The sequence below is a fragment of the Lepidochelys olivacea genome (genome assembly GCF_965140295.1).
Source record: "Lepidochelys olivacea isolate rLepOli2 genome assembly, chromosome: 5".
Taxonomy (NCBI): domain Eukaryota; kingdom Metazoa; phylum Chordata; order Testudines; family Cheloniidae; genus Lepidochelys; species Lepidochelys olivacea.
In genome coordinates, this window is record NC_140415.1 from 81,454,201 (window position 1) to 81,468,121 (window position 13,921).

General features: G+C 38.3%; 1 protein-coding gene across 1 annotated transcript in view; it reads left to right on the forward strand.

Annotated features, from left to right (window-relative positions):
- MEGF10 (multiple EGF like domains 10) overlaps positions 1–13,921 on the forward strand; it is a 143,602-nt gene that overhangs the window by 70,079 nt on the left and 59,602 nt on the right. Inside the window, exons 6-8 of the mRNA XM_084629272.1 lie at positions 9,382–9,628; positions 10,910–11,030; positions 12,398–12,534. Coding sequence (XP_084485398.1) covers positions 9,382–9,628; positions 10,910–11,030; positions 12,398–12,534 — 505 coding nt within the window. The remainder of the gene's footprint in view (positions 1–9,381; positions 9,629–10,909; positions 11,031–12,397; positions 12,535–13,921) is intronic.

Here is a 13,921-nt window from a genome sequence, read left to right on the forward strand (position 1 = left end):
AGTTTAACTTAGGAGAGTAATTTTCACTCTCCTATCCTCAGAGGGTAGCCTAAAGGAAAGGAGTGACATTATTTTCAATATCCAACGAACCAAACCCTGGTATCAGAGTTGAGTAGTCACAAGATTGCACTCTGAGTTATGTAATAAGAATGGATTGGATAAGGTTGGTCATAGTGTCATTCTTGTCCTAGGTTTTGCCATGTAAATGCATGGATATTATTCCATTTACTGTTCTTGACACAATCTAGGTCATATAATAACATTTCAGAATCTGTGTCCAAAATACTGCATCAATGAGAATAGTTTGTACTCTATTGTACCTTTTTGGTACTTTGCATTTTACCTGACTGAGCATTCCCCATAGGCTAAAGACACTGTAATCAGAGAAATGTAGGATATAAAGCCATTCAAAATGCATTTTACAAGGTTTAAGTTGCATGATATATTACCATAGTATATGTTACTTAAAGGATATTAATATTCCTCTACTACCTCCGTATGGACAAAGGAGAGGAAAAACCCAAAAGAATACCGATCCAGTTGTATGGCAAAGCTTGTGATTTACCTAAAGCTTAGACATAAAGCATAACTCACAGCCTGTCCAAGGCTTCATACTGTAATCTTAGAGTACCCTTTGGACAGTACATTGAATATATTTTAATATATGCAACATATAAGAGGATTTACATCTTGATTTTTAATTCACTTGCAAATGGTATGGTTCCTCACAAGGGTTCTGCTCCTTTGTGTTTGAGCTGGGCCTGAGTAACAAAGTTCAGACATGGATCTAGATTTAAACTCTAAACTTCAGGATGTTTGGATTTGGGATTCTCATGCATACCTGCTACTAGTCAGCACCACTTGGATTTCAAACACATTAGTTCCAGAAATATAAAAAAGGACTTTTCTCACTGTCTGTGTTAAGGGAAGAGACCTTGGCCCAAATTCTAAGCTATGGCTAAGCTGTACTCAGCACAGATCAGGAGACTGGAAGCACAGGTTGTTTTAAGTCTTCGTTCTTCGACTGAAGGTTAATAATGCTGGAGAATCTGAACAGCATTTAATTATAAAGCCAAGTAAGCCACATGCTTATAGTTTCGCTGAAAATTGTTGGCTCGCAGTTGCATCAACATCTCGAGACAAGAATTAGCAGAAGTCAGTTTGGTTTCCGCCCAGGAGTAGGCATGAGGGAGGCAGTCTTTGCCGAGGATCTTAAGTGAGCGTGTGAGAAGCACAAAGGGAAATGTATATGTTCTTTGTAAGTTATGAGAAGGTATTTGGTAAAATCAAACACAAGAAGGTGATACAAATTCTTGAAGAATCTAATATTGACTCTCAAGATACATAATTAATAGGAAGCCTGTATTGGGGACAGTCTGCAGCAGTCTGAATGAACTATGAACTATTGATTATTAGGAGTCCGGTGGCACCTTAAAGACTAACAGATTTATTTGAGCATAAGCTTTCGTCGGTGAAAACCCCACTTCTTCAGATGCATGGAGTGAAAATTACAGATGCAGACATAAAAATACTGGCACATACAAGAGCCAGTGAGAGAACAGTTCAATCTTCCTGGACATTCTATAACAGATTTGAAAGTAGCTATACTTGAACAAAAAAAACTTCAGAAACAGACTTCAAAGAGAAACAGCAGAACTAAAATTCATTTGCAAATTTAACACCATTAATTTGGGCTTGAAGAGGGACTGCGAGTGGCTGGCTCATTACAAAAGCAGCTTTGCCTCTCCTGGAATTGACACCTCATCTATTATTGGGAGTGGACTACATCCACTCTGATCGAATTGGCCCTGTTAACACTGTTTCTCCACTTGTGAGGTAACTTCCTTCTCTTCATGTGCTGGTATATTTATGTCTGCATCTGTAATTTTCACTCCATGCCTCTGAAGAAGTGGGGTTTTTACCCATGAAAGCTAATGCTCAAATAAATCTCTTTGTCTTTAAGGTGCCACCGGACTCCTCCTTGTTTTTGTGGATACAGACTAACACAGCTACCGCCTGATATCTGATTATTGTAACATCAAGAAAGGTGTAAGTCAAGATTGCATTCTATCTCCACAACTATTTGTAGAAAGTACAATGAGGCAAAGTTTAGAAAACACCATCAGGGCATGCAGGTCGATATAAGACATGCTGATGGTCTATTTTGTATCACTTCACCTAGGGAAGAAATTCAGAACTTGCTTATTGCTGTGAACAATATCAGCAAGAAATATGGAATGACAATGTTAGAAAGACAGACTATTATAATGAGTAAATAATGTGATGCACAAGGTAGGCAATGCCTGTAACTTGATGGTCAAGTGCTAGAACAAGTGAATAATGAGTTCCCCTATTTACAGGGTCCAGTAACATCAGACAGAAGATGTGATGAAGAAACCAAGAAAAGTGTAGAGCTTGCAAAAATGTATTTAACAATTTCCAAAGACTTCTGTGTTTTCAAAGTAAAAACTGCACATCTGCACTAGATTGCTGAAGTAGTGCTACATATAGAATCATAGAATCATAGAATATCAAGTTATCATATGATCAGCTCTCCTGTATGGATGTGAGAGCTGGACACTTAAAGGAATCCAGAGCATTCAAGTTTTGGTGTTATAGAAAAATGTTAAAACATAGCAGGGTAAACAAAACTATGAATGAAGATGTGACAAGAAGGATGAATGTAGAAAGAGCACAATTACTTGAGACCCTAGGTAAAAGAATAACATATTTTTGTGGCCACATAATTCTCCAATTGCAGAGCAACCTTCTTCTAGCACTCACGCTATCAGGCAAGATTGCAGGAAAAACAGGAAGAGGAAGAAAGAGAGACGGTTACACAGGTAATATCATTAGATTGATTGGTAGCCAAAGGAGAGTGGAAATTTTACAACTCTGTCATGATCATAAAGATGGGAGGTCGCAATCGATAATTTTCATATCAGAGATGTCTCTTGAAGAAGAATTACCATAGCACCTAGGAGCCCGGGTAATGGACCAGGGCTCCATTGTGGTAGGTGCTTCTGAACAAAAGACAGACATTGCCCCTAAGAGCTCACAATCTAAGTATAAGACAAGAGACAACAGATGGACATAGACAGACAGATGGGGGAGTACAAGGAAACAGTGAGACAATATTGGTCTGCACATTAGGCAGTAGTCACAGCACACCAGCAGCCTAGTTGTTGTCAAGTTTTTGTAGGCATCACAGCAAAGGAGAGTTTTAAGGAGGGTTTAGAAGAAGGAAAGTGAAGTAGCTTTCTGTATATTTATGAGGAGCTCCTCCTAAGTGTGAGGAACAGCATGGGAAAAAGCACAAAGGTACTTGTTTGAAAAGTTAACAAGTTGCCAATGGAGGCTAGCACCCTGGGCCACTTGGAGGCAAGAGCTGACACCTTGATAGTGAATGAACCTTGAAAGCGAAGATACATAGTTTATGTGTGATGCAACAGAGACATGCAGTGGAGGGAGGCAAAGAGAGAAGTGACATGGTCAGAGTGACAGCCTAGAGAAATTATATTTGCCGCAGCATTCTGAAGGGATATGTATTATCATGGACCTCACCGATTGCATTTGTCAAGATCAGAGAAAAAAGATGTCGCAGTAACTGAGACAAGAGACGATGAGAGACTGGACAAAAGTTTTAGCTGTGTGGAATAATAGGAAATAACGTATCTTAGAGATGTTAGGCAGAAGGAATCAGCAAGATTGAGATGTAACCCGAATGTGAGGAGAGAGGTTCAAGTGTGAGTCAAAGATGTTGCCCAGGCTACAGGCTGGTTAAGTCAGTTATTGCACAGCTAGAGCAGTGCAAAGCAACCTTAATGTACCATTGACCTTGCCCTTTTGAACTCAGCTAAAGAAATTATGTTTGGTGGTTTAGAGGGACAGGGAATGAGATTTTGCACTTTTACAGTTGCTATTTATTTAAATTTTTGGCTGCCAAAATTACATTCCCAAATGAGTGAGCAGCTCACTCTGACCCAAAATTTGTGGTTGGAAAAAACACATTTTCATGCATGTGTTTTATGGTTAGACTTGTGCAATCACTTCAGGCATCACAGGAAAGGAGATTAAAATTATATTAGTCTAGTATTCTGATAAAGGTCTCTTCTGTTTTTGGCAGCAGTAAAAAGGGCACTTGTTTCCAGATACATACTATAATGTTTTGCCATACAATACCAGGAACAGTTATGGGCGAGAAGCAAATAGTATGTTATTATCTCAGTACCACCTATCTGATAGGAACAAAGAAAGATGCTAAGAAAAATAAATCTTAATTTTAATTTTAGTGTGATTCTTTACTTTAACATCCATGTTAGCATTAGCAAAAAAAAAAAAAAAAAAAAAAAACCACAAGAAAGTCAGACCTTTAAATAACTTGCCATAAACATGTTGCATCCTGAATATCACATTATAAAAGTAACTTTATAGCGTACGTGCAAGGTAGTTGTCTTTGTTGAGTTTCTAAGGGGAATTTTCTTCTGAAATGTTCTTTGATTTGATTTGATAGCCATATTTTGCTCTCATCATATGCCATTCTTTAGAGAAGCACAGAATTACATGTGATCAAGGTGGATTTGTCAGGAATAAACTTGGACTCATTCATGTTTCTCTTTTTTTTAACTTCTCAAAAGCAATCAACAGAGAGAGACAGAGATCACGTAATGTTAAAATTGGACTGACACATTGTTTTTGTTTATAAGGAATATAAGAATTATAAAACCAAACAGGTGTACTTCTAATGATACAAATTCCTATCTCACACTGTAAAATATCAGGACACCTTGCCTCCTAATTTGCAAGCCACTACCAGTTTAGATAAGCCATGTGCATAAAAATGAGATCCGTCGAGCATAATAACAATGTGCATTAAAGTTATTATAATATGAAATACACAACTTTAAATCTTCAAGTATCATACAGAAGTCCCAAGAATAGAACCAATTTGCATCACACATTTTTTTCCTTTGCTTTTTCCTTGAAGAAGGTTCTTTGCAGCTGAAGCTCTGGGACCATTTCTGTTCATAAAGTTGTCATCTGACACTGTGCTTCAGAGAGCATTTATAATTTGTTTTTATGTTGGTAACTTTATATTGTCTTAGGGTTCCATATCATACTGATGCATTTTAAATGAGGGTTTATATAATATAATGCCCTTATTCCCAAAGGCATGCTTTCGCTTTTACGAAGAGCCTTCTGAGAGGAATATTTTCTGTCCTATATTTATAACATTGTGTGATGTACAGAGGATATACTGTAGGGGACTAAAAAGATATTATTCTCAGATGAAGAAACCGTATAAGTGGCACCAAATATTTTTCTGTGCTAAAAAGTCTACTATGCAGTTTCTGGCAAACATTTCTCTGAGTTTCTTCCCACGATGTGAGATGTAGGATATAAGACCCCTGTGACTCCCACAAAAGAGCTGACTTTGAACAGTAACTCTGAAAAACTGTGTTTTATTTAAAATCGAGAAAACTGAGGTTGCATATAGTGTGTGCAGGAATGGTGTTTGGTATTTTGAAGAGGCTGCGCCCATGAAACTGAGATCAGATCAACCAAATATATACAATATGGATATAGTGGGGCAAATCTTCTGTTGGTGCAGATTGTGATTACTCCATTGAAGTCAATGGAACTATGACAGTGAAGATCTGTTCCAGTATATTTTGAAAAATATTGTTTCATTACTTATAAATCCAGGGATTAACTCCTGGCCCCACTGAAATCAGTGGGAGTTTTGCCATTGATTTCAGTGAAGCTAGGATTTCACCAGCTAAGGAATAAACATTCTCTAGCTACTAGGAATAATGATGAAAATACTTTGCAAATAGAACATCACTATTGTCAAAATCAGCAACTGATTGGTGAGGTCCATGATAATACATTAATATAATCACATTAAAGAAACGAGTTTTTACCATTAACATTACACACCTCACAACTTAGTTCTTGAGGCTAATGAACGTGATGACCCATTGAGACAGCAGCTATTGGTGCATAGATTCTGAGTTGCTTTGATATAGGACTCAAATCAGTTCCTTGAATTGTTAGTGCTGAGTCTTATTATTTTCTGCTGAAACAGTTCTGAATATGGGACTTTTATTTCTTTTTACTGTGTGGTTCTCTTCCCCCTCCCTTATGCCCTACACTGTGACAGATGACTTACTACCCTAATTTGGTTTGATAGAAGTCTCTAGCTGGCACTTTCTTCTACCCCTGTGTGACCTTGGAGTAGTAAGGACAGTCGTTATAGTGGCTATTCTGATTAAACTCTAGCTGACAGTCTGTAACCTGAGGATGCTCATTAATTCAAAGAGTTCTCTTTTTACCAAATTAACAGCTGTGTGACTTCCAGCCTGTCTTAGTTTTTGAGTATGAAGCAGAAGTAGAAATAGGCTGATGTAATATTTGGTAAGTTTAGCCTCCAAAGATAGTTAAAAATAAACAAATCTCTTTACAGGAAGCATTTCTACCCCTTCCCTTTGCCAATATTTGTTTTGTGTATTGTAATCTAAGTATCTGTTTCTGATAAATCATTTTAATTTCCTGTGAGGGACCTTATTGATTAGAGTGATATATAGAAGTAAAGTATGCAATGTATCTATCTTGTGCAAGAATATTATTTAATCCCATGAATCGTTCAACTTTCTCTGAAGTGGTGCCCATAACTCACAGTTAGAGAGTAGACTAGTGACAGACCTAGTGTAACAGACTACCTTACAACAGTAATTGTTCTGGTAAAATACTCTGGCATTATGCTATAGTGAAATAACTAGGTAGTCAATATTTTGTTTCCCACTCTCTCACCCTTCTCTACAGAGGGTGACCATGAGACAGGAAAACTAAACAGTGAGCACCTAGTGGTTTTGATTTTAATAGGCCCCGTGCAAACAGAATGAGAAAATCACACCAGTAAACCAATAAAATTTCGTACAATGTGCAGCACATGTCTCTTACAATAAAATAGTCGAGAAAAGTTCAAGTTCAGAGACGCACTATGTTCATCGCTAACTCCAGTAGATCTCTAAGGGACAGTAACAACCTAAGAGAACAGTCTGATGATGTAGCTGTTAAAATGTATTATAATGGGAGCAGAAGGCCTGCAATGCTTCACAAATGATACAGTTTGTGGTACTCCTGCCATTGTGCATATTGTCTGGTACTGTTACTGTGGCAGGTATACAGTAGCAAAGGCTGTCTGTATGTCTTTGAGACTCATTAAACTCTCTCTCCAAACCTCTGTATGAAAGTTGGCGGATTGCATCAAATATCCCACTTCCAGCCATTGGTAAAATAATACAAGCTGCAAACTGTAAGCCAAAAATAAATTTCCTTTTGCCTGATGGTGCTTTTTATATATTAAGAGAGGTTGGGCCAAGTTCACCCTGATGTAACTCCACCAGGGGGATGCACATGGCTCATTTTATTTTATTTGAAAGAGCTGCTGTGTGATGGTCATTTTAAATCCTTCAGTTCTTCACAAAGGGTTTTTCAGACATTCCAAAACGTTCAAGTTTATTTTTAATTTCACTATTAGGAATGGCTGAAATTGTCCTTTTCATTTGGAAGCAGGAGCGGGACTGTAATATGAAATCCGTGATGGGGTGTGAAAGAAAATGAATTTGGTGGCCTCCATACAGTCCTGAGAGAACATCTGTCTGTCTCACAAATTCACTGCACACATACATACCTCTCAGAACAGTTGGTTTCCTGAGGCGAAGTTGAGGACTGATTCAGCCTGAGGATTACTTTTCCTCCATCTAGGCATTTTCAAAATATTGTATTGCCAGGACTGGGCTTATCTGTGAGCTATAATGAGGGAATATGAGCTATAATGAGGGAATCATACATCTTGTGTGAAATACATTGTGGTGCATTGTACAGGTAGTCGAGCACATAAGAATGAACATTTAAATAGATAAATGAGGAAGAGGGGGACAAGAATGAAGAAATGAAAGAGGTGCAGTTATTACACATTTGTTTTACTTCATTTTATATATATAAATTTTTAGCCACAGTATGTGTACATAAACAACAGTTACATTAAGGAATGCATGTTCCAGTGACCTTTTAGGAAAATACTGTTTGAGAGGAAACTGTCACTTCAAAGCATGCCATAGCTCTTAGGAATTAACCAGGACACAAGCCATACAGAAAAAAAACATTCCTTAGAGGACCCTAATCCTTTTTATTTGTGTAATCTGAGTGATCAGTTCCTATAGCAGAGCAATTCTTACCCCAAGGAGATGTCTTGAGTTCTTTTGTCTCGCTCTAAGAAAGTAGGTCTGTTCTCTGCTTGGCTGCTCTGCCCCAGGAGAAGACTGAGTGAACAATGGTGGTCAGTCATTAAGGAGAGAGTATGGGCATCCAGTGATTGCAATTGAGATTTCACCACTGCACTATTGTTATCAGCAGAACATAAAAATTAAAAGCAGATCCTTTGACCTTTATGATTAGCACATTTCTGGTGAACTGTAGATGACCTTTTATCTTCTGTTTTGTTATTGAAAACTTCTATTTCTCATTTTAAACAAATGATTCCTTACTGTTAAAAATTTCTTTTGAAGGTGAGAAAACAAAAGATTCTGAAAAGGGTTTACTATAATTACTACTGATGGAGTAGAATGTAGAAAACAAAAAATACATAGTAGAATGATTATAAAAACAAATTGGGTTAACTCAAAATATTAAACTGTAGCCTTACTGTCTGTGGTATATGTCACCATACTGTTTAACCAAATAACAATTAGTGTCTGTTGTTTGATGGAATGTTTATTACCTTGCGTACAGCACTGTCAATCAACAGTATTGTAAAACATGAAAGGAAATAGCTGTAAGTAAGTAAACTAGTTGGAAGTTTCACATTTAAAAAATTGGCATGCACTGTGATCCTCTTACAATGAATTCATCTTTACATAGAATAACTTCATTGTGGGATTCTGATGTATGTTTATGGCTCCAGAGTCAGATTATGGGCTAAATTTTGCTCTCGTTTATACTTCCACTGAAGTAAGTAGCCAGATGGAGAATATGACCCTTTGGCCCTGTAACTAATGATTCACTATCATCATAATTTCAGTTTCACATTGTAATGCATTGAAGGAGTTTGGAACTTACCTTTATTTCACTGTAGATGAAGTTTCAGATTATTTTAAGTGCAGGTTAAGGCATATAATTGTAAACAGGAAATTAAGTCCTGTCTGGCTATCAAAACACTTAAAGACCCAGAAGAGCCGAGGGTGTCTCGACAAGGATACCACTACCATTTTTGTGTCAGAAAAAAAGCCATCTTGATATCTCTGAATCATCATGTCTTCTGCATTGCACGATGCATGCTTATAGAAGTGCTATGACATTTTTTTCCCACTTCCTCAGCATGTGATAGTGACCACTGGGGACCCCATTGCAGTAGTCGCTGCCAGTGCAAAAATGGAGCCTTATGTAACCCCATCACTGGAGCCTGCCACTGTGCTTCTGGTTTCAAGGGCTGGCGCTGTGAGGAACGCTGTGACCAGGGGACATATGGAAATGATTGCCACCAAAAATGTCAGTGTCAAAATGGAGCCACCTGTGATCATGTGACTGGAGAATGCAGATGCCCTCCCGGATATACTGGTGCTTTGTAAGTAGAGGGCATATTATTTATTGTGGGGAAGGTGGGTTTGGCATGGCACTAACCCCAGGGTAAACTATTTAGTATTTAGTAACCTGTGTGAACATTATGCTGAAAGTGCCTCTTTTAAAACTTACCAATACTTATATCTCATTATAAGTCCCTCTGTATACTTATAAATGAATGTTATTAAAATGCTACAGCAAAAGCTCTTGATAAGGTACAGTTATTGCACTGTTAGCACCAGCAACTTTGTACAAAAGCATTCCTGAGGTTATGAATCTGCACTGATGAGTAGTATGGTTTACATTTAGGTTTTAGTTTAAGTTTGAGAATTGACTTCAGCTTTTAGATTTGTGTTTAAATTAACCACTTCATCTGCAGCCTACTTCTTGCAGTGGAACATCAGGACAGAGCTGATGCATCCAGAATTTGAGTGTTAATGCCCTGGCTGCTTTAGGTAGCAGTCAACAGTTTAAGATTTGGGGGTTGAATTTTAAGGATTAAGCCCAAATTTTCAAACCATTCTGTAGATATGCTCACATTTTGGGGGGCATATGAATGGGTATTTAAACACACGCAATAGATAGTTGGATGGACAGCACTCTGTTTGCATGCACAAACTCCTGGTAGAAAACTAGCTGGCACAGTCTATAAGGGAACAGGACTAGCCCAAGAGGAAGCAAGGCCATGCAAGACAACAGTGTCCTGATCCAGAGCTTTTCCTAAAGAGTCTCTGCTAGTGAAGTTCATGTCAAGTCTTGGCTGCTAAATAGAGCTGCTCTCTATGCCCAGCTTAGAAGGTGAACTCTGCTGCCAAAGCAGCTGCCTCTTGGAAGGCAAAAGGGACAATCCCTGTACCTGCAGGAATGAGTTTGGCTCATAAAACATGGTCCAAATTTTGTCCAAGTTTTATAAAATTCAGCCAACAGAGTTTGGCCCTGTAGTGGAAAATTAAGCACAGAAAAATGCAGTCGATTGGGTTAATCCTTCTAGCAGAGAGTTTTAATCTTTGTCCATACTTATGAATCCAAGACCAAACTTGGTTTTTCTAGAAAGAAGTATCTTTAAGGAAAGATACATACACTTACAATTTTTTAATTGCTAATTTTATTTCCATATGTCCATGCCATTGATCCTGTAAAGGTTATTTCCCTTTATTTCTGAGTGCTTGCCTTTTCATATTTATAAACTGAAGAATTATATGTTTAAAAAAAAGTAAAAGAGAGGGGGAGAGACTGAACTTTGCATATAAATAACAATTATATTCATTATGCACCAATTGTTTAGCTGTGAGGATCTTTGTCCCCCCGGCAAGCATGGTCCACAGTGTGAAGAAAGATGTCCATGCCAGAATGGAGGAGTGTGTCACCATGTGACTGGGGAATGTGCCTGCCCACCTGGATGGATGGTAAAACTGCTTTCTAAAATAAATATAAACTGGGTAAATGTCCATGTTTGTGGATATCAGGCAACTTCAGGAGAAAGTTTAATTGGAAAAACAAAGACAGTCTGACTGAAGCCAGGAACAAAAGGAAATGTATTTTAGCACATGGTATCACCACAAGGGATCAAAATCAAATATAAATTCTGGACTGTCTTGTTAACCTTTTCAAAGAGTGGGAAGAGGAAAATGTGCTTTCTGCAGCATGCAAATAGCATCTTTTGGAACTTGATCAGAAGTCGTGTCTTTGTGGATATAATTTGATATAACTGTTACATTTTGAACCATTAAATACTCCTATGGTGGCCTTCATGTGTGTTTCCAAATATATGATGCTACCCTCTTAAAAGAAAAGTAGGTAATGGGCAGGTTCTGGTGGCACCTTCATAGCCCAGTGACATCAGAACATCCGCTTCATAACTGATCAATGGACTTTCTATCCCTTTGCACCTCACACCAGCAAGGACCCATTCCTACCAGGTGGGCAAACATGAGGGGCTCTACTGGTTTCCCAGCCCCACATGAGGAAGAGAATTCTGTAGAAGGATGGGGGCCATTGTTTCAACAGTTTATATCCAACAACCAACAAATTTAATCATGCTAGATACCACGGTGGTTAGAGATTGTCTATATATAGTAAAGGGGCAAACAAACAAAACAAATAAATAATACGTACAATAATAGGCAGTGAACCCTGTGTGACCATTTCTGGCAGGCAGTGGAAAGGGAGTTAAAATGATGTGACAAGGAATTTTTAAATAATTAAAAGGGAAACATTTAAAGTTTAGATTCCAAGCCATCCAACTGTACACATGTGCCTTGTGATCTTATTGCTGATACCCTCAATCTTCTTTCCCTACTGATGTCTATTGCTCTTGCTGTGTTTTGTTTTTAGTTAAAGTTACTCAGAAAATGCTAATATATTTTCTGCGAAAAACTTCACACAAAATTAAAATTTTTGGCTTTCTTTGGAATATTTAATAGAATTTTACAATAATATGAAAATTGAAACATTTTTTTAGTTTTTGTCCCCTCCTCCACTTTTCTCCTCCCTCCTTTTCTACTTGAAAAGAGTGTATCTGATGGAAACCCAAATGCACTTTTTTTTGGTTCTCATTTTTTGACCAAAACAAAAATGTTGCATTACTTTTTTCATTTTGGCAAAACATACTCTGTGTTTAAGGCTAAAAACGAATCTGGCTTTTTCTAGAAGAGCATAAGCACCATGATACAAGATCCCATTAATCTCACTTCTTTCTAATCCCCTTCTCTTCTTTTTCTTCTCCACACAGCTGCAGTCCCAAGCCTAACATTTAGATTCTGTTTGTAAACAGGGCACAGTCTGTGGTCAGCCTTGTCCAGAGGGTCGTTATGGAAAGAACTGCTCTCAGGAGTGTCAATGCCACAATGGAGGGACATGTGACTCAGCAACAGGACAATGTCACTGCAGTCCAGGTTACACAGGGGAACGGTAAGTAAAACTCACTTCTACCAAATTGTACCAAGGATTTTACAGCAAAAGGAAAAACTAGGAAGCAGGTAAAAGCATATTATCAGTGATATAATGCAAAGTGTTTTATAGATTTGTCAGTTATGTCACCAAATGATAATGAATCAAAAGTAAAGGTGGCAGTTCAATTCTTGAAAGATGTTTTAGTCCCTGTGAGAAATGGTTTAGTTTAAGGACTCTCGTACTGTGGCCTGTGTACCCCCAGTAATGTACAGGCCCCTTACTGAGGGGTCTGCAGAATGAGATAGTTTGAGAACCAAGAATGGGGTGAGATGGATCAATGGTGGCTATAGGATGAGGTAGCTGAAGAAGCATTGATCCATTTGGTCTCTGAACTGGGCTACCAGCTGTCTTTTTTTCAAAGCAGTTTTATTCAAAAGAAGAAATTAATCTTTTTCTTTGCCTAGCTGCTGTTAAAATGTCCCTCAAATGTGTTTCATAGCAAAAGTGAACATAATAACATTTTTCCCTTATAGAGGGGTAGAAAGTGCTGAAAGAAGCACCTTCCTGCGTACCTTTTAAACAGTACACAACCCAGTTGCTGAAGTCCACAGTAACTTAATCACTGGGGTTAGTCCATAGCATTTCTGCCAACAATGATACGTACAATCACCACATTCCACATGCAATTCCAGTGCAGGCATCCACAGGATGTGGGGATAACCCAACCAACCATAAAAAACATAAACAACCCCAAAGAAGAAAAACAGCCAATCCAGAGCTATTAGTGTTGCCAAAATTAAATGTTTGCCTCTGTGAAAGAACACTGGAGATTGTGTTACATGCATTTAAACAGACACAGGCAAATCAGAATGAAAGCACAAACCGCCTTCATGAGAGACAGGATGATATACACGAGAATCTCCATGCTGCACACGTGTTTCTAAAGACAGTTGTGGCTTCTGTTTTTCTCAGTTGAGATTCAAATTTTGCTGTAATATTAAATAAATTACAAATCAGAAGCAATTATAGGCCACACTGTGTCTATTTCTTGCAGAAGTTTGAGGTGCAAAGAGCCTTCCATCTTTTGCCCTCCTGCATAGGGTCCAGGGACAGCTGTAATCCCTGTGCTTACCAACATGCTGGGACTATTCCCTGCTAGGGTGCTACTTATCTCACCATGGTATGGATGAGTCAGAAGGCCATGGTCCCATTGGCTACTCCACAGCAGTTGACCAGCTATGGAGGGACTTGCTGTGTCCCCCCCCCCCAAAGGGTGTGTGTGTGTGTGTGTAATGGCTGTGTTCCTACTCACAGGATGGTGTGAACAGGTGTTAGACTACTCCCTATTTCAATTTATAACTTCAAGAACCTTCTTCTGATTCTTCAGTGTGGTAGTTGCACTAAC